Genomic DNA, 26,847 nt, shown 5'->3' with positions numbered 1-26,847 from the left:
CTAAACTTAAATAGGGCCAGTCACTGGTGGGGCAAGAACACGCGAGAGTGCACAATTACCCAATTAAAACAGATTTATATAGAACCAAAACTCTGGATCCAAACACCCCCAATTCCCTTGCAGGATCAAGGCCCTAATTAGTTTACTGTGTGCACATCACCATAATATCAAAGCACTTAGATTTCCAGCTACTCTAGAAACCTCTCTGCATTCACAATACTTTTTATTCAGGAGAAAACAAGGCAAAATCATTCATTTTAATTTGTGCAATATTCTTTAACTATCAAAGAATCAGAATATAGTAAAATTAGCTCTATGCAACATCACAGGTTTTATATTTGTTAGTGGAAAAATAAATCAAACTTCAAACATTTTAAATTTCCTTATCTAAAAGTTAGTGAAGGGCTGTTAAAACATGCAATTTAGACACCTTTTAAAATAAATCTGATTAATTCACCATTTTAAAAATAACCACTTAAAACACAGAAGTTAATGAAACCTGAAGTTCATTTGTTGCTGATAGCTACTTTGAAACTTGTGGAGAGATTCTGTATATAGAGTACGGTACTTCTGCTGACACCATTCTTTTTAGTTTCCCTCACTTTCCAGAGCCTAACCAGGGAGGGGAAGTACTTGGAAATGTTCTGATGAAAATAATAGACGAAAAGTCCTCCTGTTGGCATGGAGACAGGAATAAAAGGAATCCATTGTAATGGAAAATTTGTCAAAAAAGTTTATTTTCAGCATACTTTAGTGGGCGGCCTCGTTAAGAATTGTAATCTGTTGTCTTCCATTAAAGCATCACAGCTTTCAGTGACATCATTTTCAGTCTGCGTACTTTACTTTTACTTCTATCATTTTTGTTCTAGTGGCAATCTAAAGCACAACTAATCTCTGACTAGAAGTTTTGAGTAATTTTATAACTTATCATGCTCACTACAAAGCTAAAGGGTTCATCATGAATGCTGCGTTTGTCAACACAGACAGATTTACTCCCAACTGTTCTTTTTTGGTGGAAGATACCTGCTGCTTCCTTGAGGATTTTCTTCTTTTCTTTTGAACGTTCCTAGCTTTGAGCAGGCTCTGCTCCCCCGACCCCCAATTGTCTACATTGCTTTCTTCTGAGGTGACTCGTTACATTACTTTTGGCTGGAGACCCCTCCCCACAATTCTTACACTAGTGTAAAAAATTGTTTTGCATAGGGCACCCTACCACATTTCTTATTTATGAAACATAATACACCTTAGACTTCATCCTGTGCAGTATGTGGTGTAATAAGTTGGAATTCATCACCCTGGTTACTGCTAAATGATACCGCTCAGCAGGACTTACCCCTGATAGAGCCTTGCAACCTGACCTGATCGGACCCAACAACCTGTATCATAAAATCATAGACTTTAAGGTCCGAAGGGACCATTATGATCATCTAGTCCGACCTCCTGCACAACGCAGGCCACAGAATCTCACCCACTCACTCCTGTAACAAACCCCTAATCTGTATCTGTTCAGGTCAGGTCTGAAAACAACCCAACACTCTTGGACATGGGTTGGGTCATCTCTGATCACCTCCTCCTGCCCAGGGGGTTGGTGCAGCAGCAGCTGATTGCCCTGTTCCTGCCAGTTGCCACCACCTTGCTAAACCCTGTGTGCCAACAAGTCACAGTGCCTCTACTCTGCAGCGTGCAAAGCTCAGTGAGATAGTGGTGCCTGGGGGAGCCGGCCAGGTGGAGGCGATTGGAGATGGATCACAGGCACAGGGCCTGGGAGCAGGAAGCCCTCACCAGAACAAGCCCCACAGATAAGGTGGCAGCAGCAGCACTGACACAGGTTGTGGGGAAAGCGTTGGGGTCAGCTTAGTTTTTAAAATGACTGGACACTCTCAGATTGGGTTGGGTTAGCTGTGCTCAGGTCAGGCTGGGCTTTATATTGGGACCAACCAGACCTCTAATCCCTGATGCTCTTAAAAATACTCCTGAAGACCTTTTGAATGAAACAAACCACGTCAGTGTCAGGTATTTTCAAAACCATTTTCAAGAAATAGTAGAGGAGAATATTGCTTGGCTATCCCTTTCTGACTTCCCATTACACAAGCTATATATGTTTGTTTCTAAAGTGGTACAATCTCCCTCTGCCCGGTTATGAATTTTTTAAAATGGAAAAGCAAATAAATAGATTCTCCAGGTCCTCACCCATCCTCTCTGTGCTCAAACTAGGGTTGGGGAGATATCATAAATTAAGAGGTAGGAATTTTTGTGGAAGTCTCTTGTTAAAATGGTGGTAGCTCATCACTGGATTGAAAATCATTACTATGTGAGCCAATGGCCATGATGGTCTATGTTAAATAAGTTGAAGGTCAGTTTTATAGTGGACTGAAGTCTACATTATCACCCTTCTAGCTAGCTGAAGCTGAACAAGGATTAAATGGATTTGAAGATTGAATAACCCTCTCATCCCATAGATAGTATCTGTCAGAGTTCAGGCACAATGATGCATTCCTTCCTCTCAGGAAAACTTCTACTCGTAAATTTAGTTTTAATCTTTCACTGGAGCACAGAACTGTTTTTCAAAGGCAATTGTAGTGACACTGAATGAACTCATATATACTATCTGAACGTCAGTTTGGTCACTTCAGCTTTCCACTGGTGTTTTCCTTTGTAAATACGATGGCTCCATCCTGTAAAAACTCCAGACTCTAAAGGTGACTGAATGATCATAAACAGTGGAGAGACACCATCTAGTGGTTTAATGTTTAATACTCATGTTCTTCAATGAGTGCAGTAGCCATCTGTACTTGTTTAGGAAGACCCAGATTTGAACAAAATCTTGACATGAAATCACCAGTTGTGATCAAATCCACACTGGTTTCCAGAGCCTTCAAAATAAGCTTAAAACACCGACCTATTTCTTTTTTTGAAATCCTGGACACTGCACATATTTCTTTAAATGTTCTAGGAACACCTTCTTGTCTACAGGCTATATAGAGACAAGCAGAAGCAATGGCATCATTACTTCTCCCCTTCAGGCTCTTCTGCTCATACACTTGCTTGAATAAATTATTTGTTCGATCAACTATATTTCTGGGAAGGTTGATTCTGTCTGCCATGTTAGTAATTTCTCTAAAAGCATTCATCATTGCTCGATCAGAGCTGCTCATAGTCCTGCGATTCTGGTACTTTGAATTTCCAAATTCATCAAAACTTGCTGCACCTGTGCCCTTGCCAATCATTGTAGTTAAATCCCCATCACTCAAGAGAGGATTCTGGGTGTCTCCAACTCGAGATGGGTCTTTTGTTCCCGGCCCTGTTCAGAGACAGCACTACCTGGGACGAGGCAGGAAGGAAGGAAGGAACATGGCGTCTACCAGCCGTTTGGATGTGCTTCCCAGAGTGACATGTCCAAACCATCCAGATTCCATTTTAGTGGAAGATTATAGAGCTGGAGACATGATCTGTCCTGAATGTGGACTAGTAGTGGGTGACCGGGTCATAGATGTAGGGTCAGAGTGGAGAACTTTCAGCAATGATAAAGCAACAAAAGACCCATCTCGAGTTGGAGACACCCAGAATCCTCTCTTGAGTGATGGGGATTTAACTACAATGATTGGCAAGGGCACAGGTGCAGCAAGTTTTGATGAATGAGTGCAGTAGCCATTGTTCTGCATTTTATATTGATTAAGTAAAGGAAGAGAAGGGTGGCTCAGTATGTTTGGCCTTACGGGGGAGAAGGCATAAGGAGAGGCAAATATGCTTGTTTCCTTACTGGGTTTAGCGGGTTTTGGGATTGTTTGCATCTGATTTCTTATTACAAGCATATCAATACTTTTCAACTGTAATTGATGTCAGATGTATGTTAATGCAGATTCTATTCTTACATACTAGAACATTTTCCAACATGTGTTTCTACTATTATAGTATACATGGAAATTGCTTTATTCCTCCTATTAGGCTTGGTAGAAGTGACACTCAGCATGTAATGGTCTAATGGATTTTAGAAAAAACACAGAAATTAGAGACAGAATCGGTACTGGAACATCTATTCTATTCCCCAGCTAATACAGTTTCATCCCTTGAGGTACATTTAGTAGTGCTTTAAAAAAAAATCACAGAAAGTGATGTTCCTATACAAACATTCCTATTAAACATGGCTGGTTTCCTGATTAGAGAGAGACTACTTGGATCCACTCCAGTCTAAGTACAGTTTGTTTTAGATGAAGAATCGAATTTGACACAATTATGTGTTCTTGAAAATCCTTGTAACAACTTTTAAGGAAAGTCCCATTGTGGTTAAAAAAAAACACCCAAAAAGCATTGGGGTGTGAGATGGGCATGAATTATAATTGCTGCCAGGATAAAAGACTTTTTGTTGATCTGTGGCAGTAATATTGTAATCTATAACTCATTACCCTGTGAGTTGCCTCATTTATAAAGAAATCTGCAAACAATTCTTACTATAATGCAAGGCTGGTAGCATCACCCATTATACTGGTCTACAATTTTTGAGAAGTCGTCTGCTTCAGAGATAAAATGTGCTATTTATTATGTATTTTGATGTGCTGAATTCAAATATGACAATTAAAACAACTGATTGGCTACTGTTTCTAAGATATTTAAGTTTTTACATTTTATGTCTATGTACATTGTGTAGATAGTAGAGTTTTAATCATAAATTGTACACCTAGGTCTTTTCATGTGTTTATGGTTGCTTTACATGATAATATTTCACCTGTCCTGTTTATGTAACACTTTAAAAATCAGCAAAAGGGTTATATAAATAAAATTTATTATGAAACAAAAGGCAAAAAACTATTATGTACATAGTTTAGTCCTATTCAGTGTCTACTCGGCGCTTTTTAGCTTGTCTCTTGTATTCATTAAATGGAGCATCTCTTGTCACTGTCCAGCAATAGTCTGCAAGCATTGATGGGCTCCATTTGCCCTGATAGCGTTTCTCCATTATTGCAATGTCCTGGTGAAATCGCTCGCCATGCTCGTCGCTCACTGCTCCGCAGTTCGGTGGAAAAAAATCTAGATGAGAGTGCAAAAAATGTATCTTTAGTGACATGTTGCAACCAAGGCTTTTGTATGCCTTGAGGAGGTTTTCCACCAACAACCTGTAGTTGTCTGCCTTGTTGTTTCCGAGAAAATTTATTGCCACTAACTGGAAGGCTTTCCATGCCGTCTTTTCCTTGCCACGCAGTGCATGGTCAAATGCATCATCTCGAAGAAGTTCACGAATCTGACGACCAACAAAGACACCTTCCTTTATCTTAGCTTCACTTAACCTTGGAAATTTTCCACGGAGATACTTGAAAGCTGCTTGTGTTTTGTCAATGGCCTTGACAAAGTTCTTCATCAGACCCAGCTTGATGTGTAAGGGTGGTAACAAAATCTTCCTTGATTCAAAAAGTGGTGGATGCTGAACACTTTTCCTCCCAGGCTCCAATGACTGTCGGAGTGGCCAATCTTTCTTGATGTAGTGGGAATCTCTTGCACGACTATCCCATTCACAGAGAAAACAGCAGTACTTTGTGTATCCAGTCTGCAGACCAAGCAAGAGAGCAACAACCTTCAAATCGCCACAAAGCTGCCACTGATGTTGGTCATAGTTTATGCACCTCAAAAGTTGTTTCATGTTGTCATAGGTTTCCTTCATATGGACTGCATGACCAACTGGAATTGATGACAAAACATTGCCATTATGCAGTAAAACAGCTTTAAGACTTGTCTTCGATGAATCAATGAACAGTCTCCACTCATCTGGATCGTGAACGATGTTGAGGGCTGCCATCACACCATCGATGTTGTTGCAGGCTACAAGATCACCTTCCATGAAGAAGAATGAGACAAGATCCTTTTGACGGTCACGGAACATGGAAACCCTAACATCACCTGCCAGGAGATTCCACTGCTGTAGTCTGGAGCCAAACAGCCCTGCCTTACTCTTGGGTAGTTCCAAATCCCTGACAAGGTCATTCAGTTCACCTTGTGTTATGAGGTGTGGTTCAGAGGAGGAGGATGGGAGAAAATGTGGGTCCTGTGACATTGATGGTTCAGGACCAGAAGTTTCATCCTCTTCCTCTTCCTCGTCTGACTCAAGTGAGAATGATTCTGGTGCATCAGGAACCGGCAGTCCTTCTCCTTGGGGTACTGGGCGTATAGCTGATGGAATGTTTGGATAATGCACAGTCCACTTTTTCTTCTTTGACACACCTTTCCCAACTGGAGGCATCATGCAGAAGTAACAATTGCTGGTCTGATCTGTTGGCTCTCTCCAAATCATTGGCACTGCAAAAGGCATAGATTTCCTTTTCCTGTTCAACCACTGGCGAAGATTTGTTGCACAAGTGTTGCAGCATATGTGTGGGGCGCACCTCTTGTCCTGATCTCCAATTTTGCAGCCAAAATAAAGATGATAGGCTCTCTTAACCATAGTGGTTATACTGCGCTTTTGTGATGCAAAAGTCACTTCACCACAAACATAGCAGAAGTTATCTGCACTGTTCACACAAGTACGAGGCATCTCTGCTCACTTTGGCTAAACAGAAATGTGTCCCTTTGCAAAATCAAACACTGACAAATAAGAGAGCATGACACTGCATGATTTTTAGAGCTGATATAGGGCAATTTGTTCAGCAGAGTGATGTAAGCTTCGTTATGAGTGCATCATCCATGACTTCTAGGAATAACATGATGCAAGTCATATCATGTATGACGCAATACCAGCTTCAGATTGCATCATTCATTGTTTTGCCTAAAAGCAAGTACTGTCCAAACCCAGTCATAGATTTATTCATAGATCCAGTCAAAGATGTATTTTAGTCATTTCTGGTTTAAATTGAGAATCTTTCCTTTATAACTCACTTATCCTCCGCCCTTCCCAAGTCAAGGGTCGTATATACTGACCCAATAGCATATCTTGAAAACTAGAGCCAATCAACAATTTTAAGCATCATTTTCGTTCTCAGTGACCCAGAATTAGTAAAGTTTGACTACATTTATTTCAGAAGCATTTTGGCTGTAGAGCAGTGTTATGAAGGTAATTAAGACACTTTCCACTGTAAGACCCTGTTTTCAATTGCTTAAGTTTGCCAAACTTAAGCCCTTTGGGCTGAAATTTTCCATGCCAGGTTGTCTGCCTCAAGCTGACTTTTTAAAAAGAATTTCAGTCAAAATAGTTCAGACATTCCTGGGACGGAGGCTAGGGAAAAATATATGGTTTTGCCTGTGCTAAAAAATTCTGGAAAGGTGGTTTTTTTTTCAGGGGGGGGAGGGGAGAAGTTCTAGTACACCTTGCTTTAGAGAAGGGACTTGAAATTTGGCTGGGAGGTGACCTTTTTGTCAGAGATGTGCCTTTTGCCATCCATGTGAAAATCCAAATACATTTGGCCAAGTTATAAGCCTTTGAAAAATAACAGTTTGCACATGCTCATTAGAGCGTCACATCTGGAATCTCCAAAGACTCTAGCTGCATTAGACATGCTCCAGCTCAGAACTGAAGAAGACTTTTCCCTGCAATTACAACTCTGGGCTGCAACAGGCTATGCCAGGGCTAGTCAGTGGAACCATGAGTAGGGAGCCTACATCTTCTGTGCTCTCAGTGTTCACTTGATGATGTCCAGCAGCATCGGATGAAGAAGCAGCTTGACTCAAATGCAGAGGGAACAACAGGAAGACCAGGTGGGCCAAAGTAAATTGGGACAAGGAGGCTGGAGGGATTGGGACTTAAAGCAGAGAGGGTGGATACTAGGACTGACTGAACAAGAAAAATGGGACTGGGAGCCAGGGAAAGAAAGACTGAAATCAGATGGGGACTCAAGGTAGGAGACTGGGACTAGGAATGGGTCAGGGGTAGGGAGGAGACAGATTTGGTGAGTGTGGGGATGAGCTGAGATTTGATGGAGAATGACACCGGGACAATGTGCCGGTGGGCCCTGAGACTGGACCAAGAGCCGGGAGTGGGAGATTGGGATTGGGAACTGTGATCATGTAACTAAAAAAAAACGAGGAGTACTTGTAGCACCTTAGGCCTGGTCTACACTACGAGTTTAGATCGACTTTAGCAGCATTAAATCAAATTAAGCCTGGACACGTCCACACGACAAAGCCCTTTCTTTCGACTTAAAGGGCACTTTAAACCAGTTTCTTTACTCCACCTCCGATGAGGGGATTAGCGCTAAAATCAGCCTTTGCGGGTCGAATTCTGTTGCCTGGCACTGCGTGAGTGATCTCTCACACCAAACCAGCAGGCCCTCAATATAAGAGGAAAAATGCGACCTTGTAAGAAAAGCACATGTGCTGTGTAATGTGAACAGCAAAATTTAACGAGAAAGAGTGTACCCATTGTTCTCTAAAATGTGTCTTTTTTAACCACCTCTCCCTTCTCCTCCACCAGCTGCAAATGTTTCTCCTTCGCAGAGGCTAGCGAAGATTAGATGGAGAAAACGGCGGACTAGGGATGATATGTTCATGGAGCTCCAGATGTCTTCCCACGCTGAAAGAGCACAGCAGAATGCGTGGAGGCAGTCAATGTCAGAGTGCAAAAAAGCACAATATGAACGAGAGGAGAGGTGGCGGGATGAATTGCGGGCTGAACAGAGCAAGTGGCGGGCTGAAGAGGATAGCTGGCGTCAGCTTGCAGATAGAAGGCAAGAGTCGATGCTCCGGCTGCTGGAGCATTAAACTGATATGCTCCAGCGTATGGTTGAGCTGCAGGAAAGGCAGCAGGAGCAGAGACCGCCGCTACAGCCCCTGTGTAACCAACAGCCCTCCTCCCCAAGTCCCATTGCCTCCTCTCCCAGACGCCCAAGAACACAGTGGGGGGGCCTCCGGCCACCCAGTCACTCCACCCCAGATGATTGCCCAAGCATCGGAAGGCTGGCCTTCAATAAGTGTTAAAGTTTTAAACTGCAGTGTGTCCTTTTCCTTCCCTCCTCCCCCACCCATCCCGGGCTACCTTGGCTATTATCCCCCTAGTTGTGTGGTGCATTAATAAAGAATGCATGAATGAGAAGTAACAATGACTTTATTGCCTCTGCAAGCGGTGCTCGAAGGGGGGAGGGGAGGGTGTGGTGGTTGGTTTACAGGGAAGTAGAGTGAACTGGGGGAAGGAGGGCAGAGGGTTCATCAAGGAGAAACAAACAGAAGTTTCACACCATAGCCTGGCCAGTCACAAAACTGGTTTTCAAAGCTTCTCTGATGCATACCATGCCCTGCTGTACTCTTCTAACCACCCTGGTGTCTGGCTGCGCGTAATCAGCGGCCAGGCAATTTGCCTCAACCTCCCACCCCACCATAAATGTCTCCCCCTTACTCTCACAGATATTGTGGAGCGCACAGCAAGCAGCAATAACAATGGGGATATTGGTTTCGCTGAGATCTATCCGAGTCAGTAAGCTGCGCCAGCACGCTTTTAAACGTCCAAATGGCACATTCCACCACCATTCTGCACTTGCTCAGCCTATAGTTGAACAGGTCCTGACTCCTGTCCAGGCTGCCTGTGTACAGCTTCATGAGCCATGACATTAAGGGGTAGGCTGGGTCCCCAAGGATAACAATAGGCATTTCAACATCCCCAATGGTTATTTTCTGGTCCGGGAAGAAAGTACCTTCCTCCAGCTTTCGAAACAGACAAGAGTGCCTGAAGATGCGAGCATCATGTACCTTTCCCGGCTATCCCATGTAGATGTTGGTGAAACGTCCCTTGTGATCCACCAGGGCTTGCAGCAGCATTGAAGAGTACCCTTGCGGTTTATGTATTCAGTGGCTTGGTGCTCCGGTGCCAAGATAGGGATATGGGTTCTGTCTATCGCCCCACCACAGTTTGGGAATCCCATTGCAGCAAAGCCATCCACTATGACCTGCACATTTCCCAGAGTCACTACCCTTGATATCACCAGGTCTTTGATTGCCCTGGCAACTTGGATCACAGCAGCCCCCACAGTAGATTTGCCCACTCCAAATTGATTCCTGTCTGGCGTTGCAAGCTTCCACAGGGCTATCACCACTTGCTTCTCAACTGTGAGGGCTGCTCTCATCCTGGTATTCTGGCGCTTTAGGGCAGGGGAAAGCAAGTCACAAAGTTCCATGAAAGTGCCCTTACGCATGCGAAAGTTTCGCAGCCACTGGGAATCGTCCCACACCTGCAACACGATGCGGTCCCACCAGTCTGTGCTTGTTTCCCGGGCCCAGAATTGGCGTTCCACACCATGAACCTGCCCCAGTAACACCATGATTTGTATATTGCTGGGGCCTGTACTTTGTGAGAGGTCTATGTCCATGTCAATTTCCTCATCACTCTCGTCTCCGCGCTGCAATCACCTCCTCGGCTGGTCCTGGTTTTGCTTTGGCATGTCCTGGCTCTGCATATACTCCAGGACAATGCGCGTAGTGTTCACAGTGCTCATAATTGCTGCAGTGATCTGAGCGGGCTCCATGATCCCAGTATTATGGCGTCTGGTCTGAAAAAAGGCGTGAAACTGATGGAGGGAGGGAGGGGCGACTGACGACATGGTGTACAGGTACAGAGAATTAAAATCAACAAAACTGGCTGTGCATCAGGGAGAAACACAAACAACTGTCACACAGAATGGCCCCCCCCCAAAGATTGAATTCAAAACTCTGGGTTTAGCAGGCCGTTGATTTCACGGAGGGAGGGGGAAGCAAATGAATACAGAACAAATCTGGTCCATCTATTTTTTACATCTTAAGCTGGCAGCAGACGGTGCAGCATGACTGATAGCCATCGGCATCTTCTGGGTGCTTGGCAGAAAATGATGTACTCCGACTGCTAGCCATCATCGTCAAGACGGTTCAATAGGCCAGGAGACAAAACATGTCTGATCAGGTGCCTCTGATTGAACTCACTGAGGAATACGACGATGACGGATACCAGTCGTAATATACCATCCACTGCCAAAAGGCAAGGGGCTGCTGCCGTGTAGCAATGCAGCCCCATATCTGCCAGCACCCAGATAGCCGATGAAGGCTACCAGTCATACTGCACCATCTACTGCCAAAAGGCAATTAGCTGCTGCTGTGTAGCAATGCAGTACCACGTCTGCCGGCACCCAGATGACATATGGTGACGGTGAGCTGAGCTGAGCTGAGCAGGCTCCATGCTTGCCGTGGTATGTTGTCTGCACAGTAACCCAGGTAAAAAGGCGCGAATCGATTGTCTGCCATTGCTCTGACGGAGGGGGAGGGGCCTGACATGTACCCAGAACCCCCCGCGACACTGTTTTGCATCATCAGGCATTGGGATCTCAACCCAGAATTCCAATGGGCAGCGGAGACTGCGGGAACTGTGGGATAGCTACCCACAGTGCAACGCTCTGGAAGTCAACGCTAGCTTCAGTACTGTGGATGCACTTACAGCATTTTATGTGGGGACGCACACAATCAACTGTATAAAACCGATATCTATAAAACCAGCTTCTATAAATTCGACCTAATTTCATAGTGAGACTAACAAATTTATTTGGGCATAAGCTTTCGTGGGCTAAAGCCCACTTCATCAGATGCATGCAGTGGAAAATACAGTAGGAAGATATATATATTATATATACACACACAGAACATGAAAACATGGGTGTTGCCATTACCAACTCTAATGAGACTAATCAATTAAGGTGGGCTATTATCAGCAGGAGAAAAAAAACTTTTGTAGTGATCATCAGGATGGCCCATTTCAAACAGAGACAAGAAAGTGTTAGTAACAGTAGGGGGAAAATTAGCATGGGGAAATAGTTTTTACTTTGTATAATGACCCATCCACTCCCAGTCCTTATTTAAGCCTAATTTAATGGTGTCCAGTTTGCAAATTAATTCCAGTTCTGCAGTTTCTCGTTGGAGTCTGTTTTTAAAGCTTTTTTGTTGAAGAATTGAGACTTTGAGGTCTGTAACTGAGTGACCAGGGAGGTTGAAATGTTCTCCGACTGGTTTTTGAATGTTATAATTCTTGACGTCTGATTTGTGTCCATTTATTCTTTTGCGTAGAGACTGTCCGGTTTGGCCAATGTACATGGCAGAGGGGTATTGCTGGCACATGATGGCATATATCACATTGGTAGATGTGCAGATGAACGAGCCTCTGATGGTGTGGCTGATGTGATTAGGTCCCATGATGGTGTCCCTCGAATAGATATGTGGACAGAGTTGGCAACGGGCTTTGTTGCAAGGATAGGTTCCTGGGTTAGTATTTTTGTTGTGTGGTTGCTAGTGAGTATTTGCTTCAGTTTGGGGGGCTGTCTGTAAGCAAGGACTGGCCTGTCTCCCAAGATCTGTGAGAGTGAGGGATCATCCTTCAGGATAGATTGTAGATCCTTGATGATGCGCTGGAGAGGTTTTAGTTGGGGAGCTGAAGGTGATGGCTAGTTGCGTTCTGCTACTTTCTTTGTTAGGCCTGTCCTGTAGTAGGTGACTTCTGGGTATTCTTCTGGCTCTGTCAATCCATTTCTTCACTTCAGCAGGTGTGTATTGTAATTTTAAGAACGCTTGATAGAGATCTTGTAGGTGTTTGTCTCTGTCTGAGGGATTGGAGCAAATGCGGTTGTATCTTAGAGCTTCGCTGTAGACAATGGATCATATGATGTGGTCTGGATGAAAGCTGGAGGCATGTAGGTAAGTATAGCGGTCAGTAGATTTCCAGTATAGGGTGGTGTGTATGTGACCATCACTTATTAGCACTGTAGTATCCAGGAAGTGGATCTCTTGTGTGGACAGGTCCAGGCTGAGGTTGATAGTGGGATGGAAATTGTTGAAATCATGGTGGAATTCCTCAAGGGCTTCTTTTCCATGGGTCCAGATGATGAAGATGTCATCAATGTAGCGCAAGTAGAGTAGGGGCGTTAGGGGACAAGAGCTAAGGAAGCGTTGTTCTAAGTCAGCCATAAAAATGTTGGCATACCGTGGGGCCATGCGGGTACCCATAGCAGTGCTGTTGACTTGAAGGTATACATTGTCCCCAAATGTGAAATAGTTGTGGGTGAGGACAAAGTCACAAAGTTCAGCCAACAGGTTTGCCGTGACAATATCGGGGATACTGTTCCTGACAGCTTGTAGTCCATCTTTGTGTGGAATGTTGGTGTAGAGGGCTTCTACATCCATAGTGGCCAGGATGGTGTTTTCTGGAAGATCATCAATGGATTGTAGTTTCCTCAGGAAGTCAGTGGTGTCTTGAAGATAGCTAGGAGTGCTGATAGCTTGGGGCCTGAGGAGAGAGTCTACCTAGCCAGACAATCCTGCTATCAGGGTGCCAATGCCTGAGATGATGGGGCATCCAGGATTTCCAGGTTTATGGATCTTGGGTAGCAGATAGAATACCCCTGGTCGGGGTTCTAGAGGTGTGTCTGTGCAGATCCGTTCCTGTGCGTTTTCAGGGAATTTCTTGAGCAGATAGTGTAGTTTCTTTTGGTAACCCTCAGTGGGATCAGAGGGTAATGGCCTGTAGAATGTGGTGTTAGAGAGCTGCCTAGAGGCCTCTTGTTCATATTCCAACCTATTCATGACGACAACAGCACCTCCTTTGTCAGCCTTTTTGATTATGATGTCAGAGTTGTTCCTGAGGCTCTGGATGGCGTTGTGTTCTGCAAGGCTGAGATTATGGGGCAAGTGATGCTGCTTTTCCACAATTTCAGCCTGTGCACGTCAGCAGAAGCACTCTATGTAGAAGTCCAGTCTGTTGTTTCAACCTTCAGGAGGAGTCCACGCAGAATCCTTCTTTTTGTAGCGTTAGTAGGAAGGTTTCTGTGGGTTAATGTGCTGTTCAGAGGTGTGTTGGAAATATTCCTTGAGTCGGAGACGTCAGAAGTAGGATTCCAGGTCACCGCAGAACTGTATCCTATTCGTGGGGGTGGAGGGGCAGAAGGAGAGGCCCCGAGATAGGACAGACTCTTCTGCTGGGCTAAGAGTATAGCTGTATAGATTAACAATATTGTTAGGTGAATTAAGGGAACCACTGTTGTGGCCCCTTGTGGCATGTAGTAGTTTAGATAGTTTAGTGTCCCTTTTCCTTTGTAGAGAAGCAAAGTGTGTGTTGTAAATGGCTTGTCTAGTTTTTGTAAAGTCCAACCACAAGGAAGTTTGTGTGGAAGGTTGGTTTTTTATGAGAGTATGTGTGATTTTAATGAAAGCAATGAAATTTTGATTTCACTCATGGTCTGAGTGAGCAACCAATACAGTAAAATGGAAACTATTCCTCTCACTACTGTTGCTAGATTCACAAGGGGGAAACACAGGTGTTGCAATGCCTAACTTTCAGGTGCTCAGCTGCCTAGTGGAATTCACAACCCCAGGTTAGGCACCCAGCCTCCACTTGCATGTATAGGAAAATTTAGGGCCCTAAAGAAAAGGATTCACAGAAGCCACCAAGCTGAGCGGGCAGCCACTTAAACTAGCCAGTAGAAAAGAAACAGCAAGGAGAGGAATGTGGCCTAAGCTCTGTTCCTCAAAGGTTCACAGCTGTGAACCGTCCCCTGCAGTTAGGTGCCTAAACCAGGGTCAGTCCTTTCTCACAAAAAACCTAAGAGGTGGAACTTTCTCCTTACACCCAGGGCTCTGTGTAAATCACAGTTTTACGGAGAACATGGAAATTGTGAAAATCCCCCCAAACTGTGATCTTTTATTTATATATTGTTTTAAAATGTTTACAACCAAGTCTTGAATACAAAAGATACCATAACTAGTCAATTTCAAGGATAGAATGAGTTTTACAACTAACTTTAGTCAACTTCAAGGATGGCTGTTCATGTACTGATTCAACCACTTAAATGTAACTTATTTGGGTCTTCAAGTCAATGCAGTACACTAGTAGCCATAATATAGCTGAGCTGCATACATAGCTTTAACTCCACTATTTTTTTTCATAGTGAGGCTCTCTTACATGGTGTGCAAGTCTTAGGGTTTGTACTCACTCCCACTTATGTTGGTCTAACTTAGGTTGCTCAGGGTTGTGAATAAGCCACACCCCCCCTCCCAAGCGACGCAAGTTACACTGCGCTAAGCACCAGTGTGGACAGCGCTATGTTGGCAGAAGAGCTCCCGTGGACATAGCTACCACCTCTCACAGCAGTGGCTTTATTATACTGACGGGAGGCTCTCTCCCATAGGCATACAGAGTCTTCACCAGACGCGCTGTAGCTGCGCTGCAGTAGAGCTTTGAATGCAGACTAGCCCTTAAATATCATTCAGAGAGAGACTGATTTATGGTTACTCCTTTTGCCAACTGTAGCAATTCAGACAGGCTGCCTGGTACATTGTCTTTTCAGCCAAAAAGTAGCCACATACATGTAATTTACCTTAACTAAGTGGCAGAAAGAGAAAAGCATTCCCAGCCGGATTATAAAACCAGAATGCAATACCCTTGTAAATCTCTTGAAAGATGGTAAGTAAGGTACTTCTGCACTTTAGTCTTCTCTTAAAACCCTTCCTTTTTGCTTTCATTTGTAGCTGATTCCTACTGTAAAACATTAGGGGAAGCTTTTTCTAAAGGATTCTACATAAAAGCAAACAGCATTATGTCATAATAGAGGATCCTATTCTGTAACCTCATAGGAAGTGGATTAAGCTAACTCAGAGAAAGACATTCTGGAACGAGAGTGTTTCCTGGGGAATTACTCTGGAATAATTATTCTGGAATAGCTATTTAGCTAAATTTCCAAGTGTAAACAGACCGTTTGACTATTTTTTTTTTAAATGGGGTCCACAGGGTTCCAATTCCTTTCTTGAGGACATTACTGTGAAATAACTGTTCAAATTCACCTTTGGACACACCCATATCACAGTCAATCATCTCATAGTAATGCCTATAATTGTGGGGAGTTTTGTTTTATATTTATCCCTAAATTTTCAAGTAAGAATGCAGGTATTTGGCTGTGCAACTTCAATGAACAATAACTCCTTAGACTGCTTTGCAAATTTATCACTAAACGGAAGTTCAATTCTAATCTTACCTATATGAATCACTAGGTTAATTGAAAATCAATCACATGCAGTGATGAAAGTCTGCAGAGGAGGTGTGAAACAAACTCTTTGTAACGCAACAGCTCTGTGTATGGAAAATCTTAAATTACCTTATGTTTGTTTAGAATCCATCCCTGTTTAGTAGTTATCCTCTCTAAAGGTGCTCCTTTATCTTGCAAGGCAGAGGGAAAGTAATTTAAATGTAATAAAAGGGCTTCTCCTTTAAAAGCCATTCTTAACTGAAAGCCATAGGGAAAGTAATTAAATCTAATTGAAGCCACAGATTCAAAACTATTATTTGGTAAACAAAAATAAGTAATCCACCCATTATAAATGCTAAAGTTTTAACTCATTAAGTACAATCACATATCACAGCAATGCCTTTAATCCATGAGGGATAGCAATGTTGTCAAAAACCAGATTACGTGCATTTCTTGTTACTACAAATGCAGCATGATGTACTTGTTTAAACCAGTATAACTTGTGGATTCAGGATCTAGAAATTTGACCTTGTGGAATAAATACTTGACAGATTTTAAAAATGATTTCTACAGCTACACAAAGTTTTCTGCACAGGATCTGGCCCTCAGTTTAACTAGCTCTTCCTATTTCCATGTCCACTCACTTTAGCTTCCACCCCCAGACAGTGGTTCTCAACCAGGAGTATGTGTAGCACTGGGAGTCTTCCAGGGGTACATCAACTCATCTAGATATTTGCCTAGTTTTACAACAGGCTACATAAAAAGCACTAGAGAAGTCAGTACAAACTAAAATTTCAATTGGACAATAACTTGTTTATATTGCTCTATGCATTGAAATGTAAATACAATATTTATATTCCAATTGATTTATTTTGTAATTATATGGTAAAAATTAGAAAGTAAGCAATTTTTCAGTAACAGTGTTCTGTGACACTTTACATGAACCAAACTGTACCATAAAATCTCTATGGACAGTAATTCCATGCTCTAATAATAAGAATATAGCAGTAGGGATATACTACCCCGGGGGGATCGCCTAGTGTGTGGAGCAGGCATGGCTACCTGGAAAAATGCACTGAGACTACTGCATGCATCACCGAGCAAGCAGGAAGGGAACTTTCAAAAGTCCAAAGGAATTTACGGGGTGGGGCGGATGGTTGGTCACCTGAGGGCAGGGTAGTAGAGTTCAAACTGATGACCAGAGAGGCAAGAACAGGCATTGTGGGACACCTCCCGGAGGCCAGTCACTGTGCTGTAATCGACCAGGATGTCTAGGCTGGCACTGTGGCACTGTACCCCTGGCCTGAAACCAGCAGTACAGATGGGGGAGGCACTGCTTGGGTGTGTGGAGAGCCATGTAGGGCACATATACTAAGGTTCCGGCTTGTCTTTACTCTGTGTGCTTCACCATCTACACTGCTATGTATACCACACTAGGGGTGTGTGCTGTGTATGCGGGGCCGTCCCTAGCTATTTTGGTGCCCTATGCAGCTCCCCCACAGGGGGCTTGTGGGGCCCCAGGCCTCCATGGGAGGGAGGACTGGCCCCAGGCCTCTGCAGGGGGGCTGTGTGGGGCTCCACCCCAGGCCTCCACAGGGGCGAGTGTGTGTGTGTGTGGGGGGCTGGCCCCAGGCCTCCGTGAGGGACTGGGGGAGGGGGGGGATGGCCACTTCCTGTGGGAAGTGGAGTGACCTGGCCCCAGCCTGCTCTGTTCCCCTGGCTCCCAGGCTTGGGGGGAGGGGGGAACTGCCCCCCAGCACTCGCCGGTGGTGCAGCTGGGAGCCAGGGGATTGGAGCAGGCCGGGGCCGCTTCTGAAGTCCTCAGGGAAGTGGGGGCGGGGCTGGGGTGGGGGCAGGAAGAGGCAGGGCGTGGGCCCTGGGGAAGAGCCGGAGCAGGGGCTGGAGCAGCATGCAGCTGTGCAGGGCACCAGGCAATTTGGTGCCCCACGCAGCTGCGTACTTTGCATATGGGTAAGGACGGCCCTGTGTGTATGTACTCTCCATGCTTCTGTAAGTGTAGACCTAGACTAACAGCTATTGATTCAGAGTCTCTGCAAAACTCAGGCAGATGCCTGTGTGTAAAATGACCCTCAAGTCATGTTTTCAATATTCTTTTGGCAAAGAAAACAGAGAGTCTCCCGCCACCATCTACATGTGAGCCAAGATTATTGAGAACGAGGCAGCAACACGGGAGAGGAGCCAGGATGCCATACTGCTGTGTACTGTCCCAATTAGAGCCCCAGAGGCATCTGGTTGAATTAACATCAAGACAAGCCATATATTTTCTGAGAATTGTTGCATATATTAAATGTATACAATAGCTCTGGTATATAATTGGCAATATCAATATATCAAATATACACCATAGCCTGATCTTGAAGACAAGTATATGAGTAAAATTATTCCCATGCATAAGTCTTTGCATAATTGGTCCTATAGGTAGTGTGACAGTTACAGCAATATACAGCACGTTCCTTGAGAAATCCGACTGAATTAAGTTAAATCTTACTGAATTACATTTAAGTAGCTTTAAAATTTAAATGGAAAGTTTATGTATTATTGTGGGTTGCTTCTCGGGGGTGGGGCGGGAGGACATGACTAATGTAAACCATGGGAAGTGTTCTGAGCTTCAAGGAACTATTTGAAACAAAGGGCCAGACAAGTATGAATGTTTAAAGTTGTGTGTTTCCCCAGGAAATCTCTAGAGGGATGTGTATGCAAATATGCCCCCTCTGGTTATGCAAAACTCAGCCTTTTGAAGGCGGTGACCTTTGTCTACTGATCAGTGGCCCAAACTGCATAAAAGAGTGACTCTCAGATACATGGCTGTGCTTGTTCTGAGTAAAAGGTGTTAAACTGGGTACCACAGAAAAAGCCCTTGATGGGGGTTGAAGGATTGGCATCTACGAGAGCCCTTGTTGGAGTTGGGGTGGTCTCAGGAAAGCTTATTAGCATGCATATAGATTCCTTCATTGTGTTCATGTTTTCTCTGTAATGCTCTCACCTTAAGAATAAACATGCTTGCTTAGAAAGAGCTGTGCGGTAACTTAATTGTGTGCAATTATGCTGTTTATAACATCTGAGGAGATAGCAAAGCAGGCCTGCTTAGGCAGCCAGACTTGCTGGGAAACTCACAGTGTAGGCAAGGGACTATGCAGACTGGAAAACACCCAGCAAGGAGAGAGACAGACATGTAGGTCCAAATGACAGTGAGGAGCTGGAAGCCTAGAGTGGGTGCCCTTGGTGGACCATAGAGGGCAAATACAGGTGCAGTTGCTCTGAATTATGACAAGCAGCACATTAATTGGCTGACAGTGTGGAGGCTCCAATATGGTAATTATGTAGGATGTATAGATAAAAAGAACACGTGGTGATGTTTGAGTAACTCTAGTTACTAAAACAACAAGGAGTCTGGTGGCACCTTAAAGACTAACAGATTTATTTGGGCATAAGCTTTCGTGGGTAAAAACCTCACTTCTTTAGATACACAGATGAAGCTTATGCCCAAATAAATCTGTTAGTCTTTAAGGTGCCGCCAGACTCCTTGTTGTTTTTGTAGATACAGACTAACACGGCTACCCCCCTGATACTTGACATCATGCAAAGCTCTAGTTACTAATCAACTAGATTTCAGATCCTCAGATCAATAATGCTAGAGAGTCTTCGGTGTTAGATGCCATTTCCTGTCCTAAAATGGCTCTCAGGAACAGAAAGCCTGGGTTTCAGAGTGACTTGGCTTTTAATGTGGCCTTTTACAAGCTGGAAAGCACAAAGTTTGTTAGAAGGGTTAAGTGATGCATGATTGTGCCACAGCAGGGTACAATCAAATGAGCAGCCATGCCACCCTTGCTCTGCAACCTTGGGTGCCTTACAATGCCTTGCTGACGTAGCTCCCACCTGGGCCACTCACAAACAGATTTCCAGCATGAAAGCCACATGCTGGGTGTCTGTGTGTAACTGCAGCCTGCCAACCACTCTTGGGTTACACTCGAGCTCTCACCAGCCTTGGTTATACTGCAGAGTGACCCTACCACACCCCCAGTCTTACATTTCTGGAGGAAAATCTATGTCCTGTACTACCAAGCCCTCTCCTGGACAATACAAGTTCTATTAAATCAGTTATTTCTTTAATAGAAATATGCACATAACTTACCCAACACAAATGGAGTTTCCAAACACTTCAATTTAAACATACTGGATTAAATGAAACAAAACATGTTTATACACTACAAAGATATATTTTAAATAAGCACAAGTAATGAGGCATAAAAAGTCAGAAATGTTTACAAGAAAAATAAAGATTAAAATGCAACTGGCGCCTAACTTAAACTATGTTAAATTCAAAGTAAAGTTCTCTCACCATATGCTTTCAGCAGTCCTACTGATCAGACCTCTTAGGTTAGGGCCCTTTCTTCCAGAATTCAACAAATGCTTCATTTGTCACTTCAGGGGCCGTGAATGTAATGGGCAGGGAGCGTGAGAGGGGTGCCTTGAGGTGTTAGACCCTCCTTTTTATAGTTTCGGTCCCCCTCTTAAAAAAAACAAACAAAAAACAATATTTCCAGCTGGGCACCAGGAAACAAAAAGTCTATGGGGGAAGGATGTTCCCTGCTGCTTTTTTCTCAACTGCTTGCTCTTCCTTTGTTTCCCTTCCTACTTCATGACTCTGTTTAAATGCAAATTAAGCAGAGCACACATTTCCTTGTTTAAGATAGACTTGTTTGCCAACCTCAGTTTGGAACATGTGTTAACAACAACATACAGTGGAATCTTATAACTTCACATACAATGTTGCCACACATACGTTAACCAAGACAATAATGAGTAGCCTATTGAGTTTTCAAATGATACCTCACAAGCAGTGTTCCCTCTATTCCCCCCCCCCCACACGTGCAGAATGAATGTTATGTGCACCAATATGGAGGTGATGTGTAACACATTACCTTCATATTGGTGCACATAACAAAATTCATGTGGTGGGGGTGGTGCCGAGGCATTTGGAGTGTGGGAGGGGGCTCAGGGCTGGGGCGGAGGGTTGGGGTGCAGGGGTGTGAGGGCTCTGGCTGGGGGTGCGGGCTCTGGGGTGGGGTTAGGGATGAGGAGATCAGGGATGGGGCAGAGGGTTGAGGTGTGGGGGGGATGAGGGGCTCCGACTGGGAGTGCGGGTTCTGGGATGGGGCTGGGAGGACTCCCCACAGCTCTCTCTCCCCACAGCAGCACCTGGGCTGGGGGGGGAGGGGGAGAGGCACCCCTCCCCACTGTGGCAGCCCCGGGGTTGGGGCCATGGGATAGGAATTCCTACCCCGGCTGCGGCAGGCCTGGTCTGGGGCTGGGGGAGGGATGCCTTTCCCCTGGTCGCAGCAGGTCCGGGGCTGGTTAGTTGTAATGCATATGTTTGCACATCTCATACGTCTCCTTTTTATATGCAGATAATGTAGCTCCAGCTGTACTGAAGAATCCCAGAGGAAAAAAAAATATATTAAAAGGCACTGACTACGCCAGGTTCCTAGGAAGCAGAAGCAGATGTGGAATATACTGTTTTGTGACAAGCTTCATAGATTTTAGTGACTAGTTAAGAATGATAGGGGCATAGACACAATTGATGGCCTTTTCACTTGACTTCAACCTATCATTTTCAAGCAGCAATGCATAAGAGTCCTTTCCTCTTAGGTCCATGTTTTCAGACTGTTAAGCTGTTGGAAAGTTTGAATATGCAGTCATTGAGACAGCTTGTGTTACTGTTTATGCTTTACTTCTTGAAATGCTAACCTAAGAAGTAACTTAAAAAAAAAAAATCCCCCAGAGACTTCTGTTAGTTGGGGAATCACAGACACTGCATTAGGCTAAGATTGCCAATGGTGATAATATCCACTCAATGTGCAGCGGTCATCAAAAAAGCTAACAATGTTAGGAACCTTTCGGAAAGGGACAGATAAGACAGAATATCTCAATGGAGGTATATACATAAATCCACATCTTGAATGCTGCATGCAGATCTGGTCACGCTATCCCACAAATAGATATATTAGAATTGGAAAAGGGCAACAAATGATTAGGGATATGGAAGAGCTTCCATGTGAGGAGAGATTAAAGAAAAAAAAAACATGACTGGGACTGTTCAGCTTAGAAAAGAGATGACTAAGGAAGGCTATGATTGAGGTGTATAAAATCATGAATGGTGTGAAGATAATGAATAAGTAAGTATTACTTACCTCTTCACATAACACAAGACCTAGGGGTCTCCCAATGAAATTAATAGGCAGTAGGTTTAAAACAAATAAGGAAGTACTTCTTAACACAATGCACAGTCAACCTGTGGAACTCATTGCCAGGGGATGTTGTGAAAACCAAAAGTGTAAGTGGGCTCAAAAAAGAATTAGATAAGTTTTGGAGGAATAGGTCCATCAATGGCTATTAGCCAGGATGGCCAGGAATGCAACCACATGCTCTCGGTGTCCCTAAACCTCTGACTGTCAGAATCTGGAACTGGATGACAGCGGATGGATCACTCGATAATTGCCCTGTTCATTCCCTGTGAAGCATCTGGCACTGACTACTGTCAGAAGACAGGATGTGGGCTAGATGGACCATTGGTCTGACCCACCATGGGCATTCTTATGTTCTTAGTGCCAGATTCCCCACACCAAATGTAAGAGTCTGGATCCATCTAGCACTTTGCACCAGCACATGTAGCTATCTTGAGGCAAGAGGGGGAGTGTATGCTGTATCTTCTTAGAGGATGTCAGAGCTCCTGCTCCACTGTATGCTCTACCAGATTCCCCTGAGTGCATTCTAACCTTACATTTGAGTTAAAGAAGAATCTCTACTAGATGTTAACAGTGTAGCGCTTATGGCACACAGCTGAGCAGTTTTTATTCAATGCAAAGGACAGTCACACAAAAAGGAGATACATCTGGGCAAGTCTTTGCTAGCTACTTCATTGAGGGAGCCCATTTTGATTTCCATGCTCTCTTTATTCTTCTTAGTGTCACATTTTAGGGTGCAATCTGGACTAGTAAGGGGTTCTGCCACTGCCTGCCTGTAACCTTGGGTGCCTTAAATGCTCCGCTGCTGTGGCACACAACCCAGCCACCAGCAGTCAATAGACAAGCATGTAGTATCTTAAGTGTCTGTGTGCTGTGCAGTCCTAGTTCAGTGCTCTGACCTCAGCAGCAGGTCACAACACCACAGGGAATTCATAACTTCACATATAATGTTAACACATGCATTTTACAATGATATTAATGACCAGTGCGCTATTAGTTTTCAAGTGATACCTTACAAGGCACTTTTTGGATAAGCAGCATTGAAACAGTGTCTGGGGTGTGAGTACAGGGATATTTAGTTAGTACATGCCACCCTGAAGAAGCTCCACTTTTCATATATATTCCCTTTCATTTGAATTACAGCAGGGACTAAAATGTGGTCATTGTAGAAGTGACTCTGGTCAGCCACACGGAGGAATCATAGCAGGGCAAAGCATTTCACTTTCTGACACCATGGTGAGAGCTGCATTCAGGGCCGGCCTTATGGAAAATGGCACCATGGGTGAACCTCTGCAACTTCAGCCCCTCCCCCAGCTGGGAGCTGGCTCACCTGCCTGCCCCCCCGGGCAGGCTCGGACACCATGCAGGCCTTGGTGCCCCCTGCAACTTCAGTCCCTCCCCTGGCTGGGAGCTGGCCCACCTCGCCCACCCCCTCCACCAAGCCAGGACACTGCACAGGCCCTGGCATCCCTCCTGACCACAGCACCCTGGGTCACCCTTGTTGCCCACCCCTAAGGCCAGCCCCGGCTGCATCCAGGGAGCCATTTCCAGCACATAACACTCTCACTGAACCTATAAATGCTATTTATTCCCCTCTGCAGGTAGATGGCACTCTTTAGATTAGCTACCTCATTACAGACACAATAGAGCTGACAAAGACACACTGTGTTTCAGGGACAAAAATGATAAAACAAGATTAACTTTGACATTTATCCACAAGCTTTTTTACTATTTTTTAAAAATGACACAAAGGCAAAAGAGTTTTTGGATTTTTGTCATTTTGCTCCCATCCCTCTTTCTCATCCCCCTCTGCCCCCAATCTTACATCTCTGGCATGGAGCTGCATCTGCTATCTCAGTTTCTCCTCAAAGATGGTCTTCCTAGCTGGTAGGATAATCTTGCCAGCTGGGCATGGGGAGGGGTGTCAGCTTCCTCCTATCCTCTTTGAAAGATGCAGACTTGGGCTCCTAAACAAGAACAGATGCCAGCACCAGGCCTAAAGCCCACACTAATACTGTGATGTTCCAGGCCCTGTTTTGCAAACCTTTCCTAGGTCCTTCTATATCCCATCTCTTCACAGGTATTTTCCAACAGCAGTTCTGTGGGTGATCATGTCCCCTATATTCTTGATAAAGAGCTCTACTCATTCCTTCTTGGATAGAAGGACGGCTGCTCCTTATATTCCCTGTACGCCTTCCCAGAATGCCCTGCAGTAGTTTACAATCACATGACCCTCTGGGGATGATAATTGCCAGGATACCAGTACTTAAAGGGCTAGTCATTGAAGCAAGCATATGTTGGCCCAGACCTGCTCTTAAAATCCTGTGACATGGCCTATAAGTGTTCCTTCAGTTCTGCTTATGTTGTGGGGTAGTTGTTCCTTGTGGATGTGGCTCCCAAAGCATGCTAAGGTACTGTTGTAACACATACCCATTTGTAACACACACCCATTCAGTATCAGAGGGGTAGCCATGTTAGTCTGGATCTGTAAAAGCAGCAAAGAGTCCTGTGGCACCTTATAGACTAACAGACGTATTAGAGCATGAGCTTTCGTGGGTGAATACCCACTTCGTCAGATGCATGACAGTGTGGCACTTTGTCCCCCTGCTAGTGGCAGCTGGGCCACATAGGGAGATTGCTGAACCTGCAACAGTCTTGATTAAGAGAGGTCTTTTAGTATGGGCAGCATAGATTTATGCACCCAGATCTGAAGGTCCCAGGTTCAATTCCTGTGGGCAGCAACCCACCCGGGGACATGGTGTCAAACTGCAGTTTGAAAAACAACATGCTGATTTCTCTTAATGCTATTTTCTGACAGTTTCTTACACAGATCTCTTTGGTGACCTTCTGGCTCTCCAATAAGACAGACAGTTTGTCACATCCATTTGTCATGTGACAGTCTTGTCATTCTGCCTTGGATGCAAAAGACCCTGTAGCCCTGTGATTCCTCATTGGTTTGCGGTGGATACCACCATTAAATATAAAAAGCAGATGGCCCACCTAAATTATTTTTCTTATTTGAAGCTGTGAATTTTGCTATGCACTTCCACACAGTGAGGCAGATGATATTGAATGTTTGTTTAATATAATTAGGGAAACCTATGGCTTGTTGAGCAATTAACCCGACGTATCTGTTACTACAGAAAATGCTGCATGCAGATCAGAGCATATCAATGACATTACATATCATGAGTTTACTCCAACCGAACCTTTATTGCAAAATGTAAAGACTGCGCCATGACTTAAAATAATCATCTTCACAGATTAGCAATTGAATGCTTACTGCTAGGAAGACTATGTTAGTATAGTAATTGTTCTGAAAGAGTATGGCTTTGTTTCTGATTTCACTCATCCCGACGTTTGTAGAGTTACAGAGGTAAATGAAATCAGAATTAGACCCTTTGTCTCTTACTTTGTTAAAAGACAAGAAAAGATCTGAAATACGAATTACAGTAGCTTCTTTAAAGCAAAGATTAGGGCCCAGATTCTGCTCTCAGTGACATGAGTGTAAATCCACTCCATTAAAGTCAGTGGTATTACTCTGAATTTACTGACGTGTGACTAACTGAGACAGTATTTGACCAATGTATTTTATACACCAGGGGTGAGGTTAATGGAAAAACTAATATTAGCATCAGTGGGGCTAGGATTTCACCCAAGATCCTTAGCATACAGTAGATCTGTGGTTCTCAACCAGAGGTCTGGGGCCCCTGGGAGGGGCTGCGAGCAGGTTTCAGGGCGTCCTCCAACAGGCCTCGTGTTAGACTTACTAGGGTCCAGGGCAGAAAGCCGAAGCCCCACGGCATGGGGCTGATGCCCAGGGCTCCAAGCCCTGCCACCGGGGCTGAAGCCGAAGCCTGAGAAACTTAGCTTTGGGGCCCTAAGAAATTGCCCTGCTTGCTACCTCCTAACGCTGGCCCTGGCTTTTATATGCAGAAAAACTGTTGTTGTGGCACAGGTGGGCCATGGAGTTTTTATAGCATGTAGGGGTGGAGGGAGGGGTGGTTTAGAAAGAAAAAGGTTGAGAACCCTTGCAGTAGATAACGGAGACAGTCACTTTTTTGAATTGTGTTTGATAGGAAGTTTTTCATTAAAGCTTCATAGTGTTACTTATTCTTACACCAAAACATGCCTTAGAATTCAAGTTACTCAAATGTAATTCCTCTCAGAAATGGTACTGCTATGCCACCACAGAGCTTAGGAGCACTATGTGCAGCAAATGGAGGTGGCACTGGAAGTATTTGGGCTGCCAGAGAGCTGAACACATTGAGGATACGTCTCTGGTGATAAGAGCTGTCTCTTGGTATGTTAGGTGTGAAGCGGATTTGGTGCTGCTAAGCAACTCCAGTAGCTCCTAAATATTCCCTAGATTCCACTGAACTGACTCCAGAGTGCAGTCAAAGCCAACTTGTATGACTTTTGATTTTTCTATTCTATTATCTCTCTCCATTCTTCTCTTAGTTCTCTCTTTTTATCCTGGCAAATTCCTTCTTACTTGTGCCCTTTCCCATATATCTTGTACCCTAGTTGAACCTTTTCCTACCCTCTTTATGGTCTCTGCAGGGTCAGGAACCTTCTACGTATGACAGACAGACTGCAAAAAGAAGCAGATAGCATCCTAGGCCATTTCCCTTGCAGTACCT

At 44.3% G+C, this 26,847-nt stretch overlaps 1 protein-coding gene across 1 annotated transcript; it reads right to left on the bottom strand.

Moving 5' to 3' along the window:
• Window positions 1–2,750: 2,750 nt before the first annotated feature.
• LOC117871731 (transcription initiation factor IIB-like) lies at window positions 2,751–25,096 on the bottom strand. The gene is made up of 2 exons (XM_034759498.1): window positions 24,952–25,096; window positions 2,751–3,301 (listed from the first exon to the last, which is right to left on the bottom strand). Exons 1-2 carry the CDS (start codon window positions 25,094–25,096, stop codon window positions 2,751–2,753), a joined length of 696 nt encoding a protein of 231 aa, XP_034615389.1.
• Window positions 25,097–26,847: the final 1,751 nt, after the last annotated feature.

The sequence above is a fragment of the Trachemys scripta genome, chromosome 2, assembly GCF_013100865.1.
Source record: "Trachemys scripta elegans isolate TJP31775 chromosome 2, CAS_Tse_1.0, whole genome shotgun sequence".
NCBI classification, from domain to species: Eukaryota; Metazoa; Chordata; order Testudines; family Emydidae; genus Trachemys; species Trachemys scripta.
The sequence above is the reverse complement of the archived record's forward strand: the minus strand, read 5'-3'. Positions and strand labels throughout refer to the sequence as shown.

Coding starts and splice junctions, on each gene's coding strand:
- LOC117871731 (XM_034759498.1), bottom strand. CDS start 25,096: ATGACAAATGGATGTGACAAACTGTCTGTCTTATTGGAGAGCCAGAAG. Junction 3,302..24,951: donor GTTTGACACCATGTCCCCGG/GTGGGTTGCTGC, acceptor GTCTCTGAACAG/GGCCGGGAACAAAAGACCCA.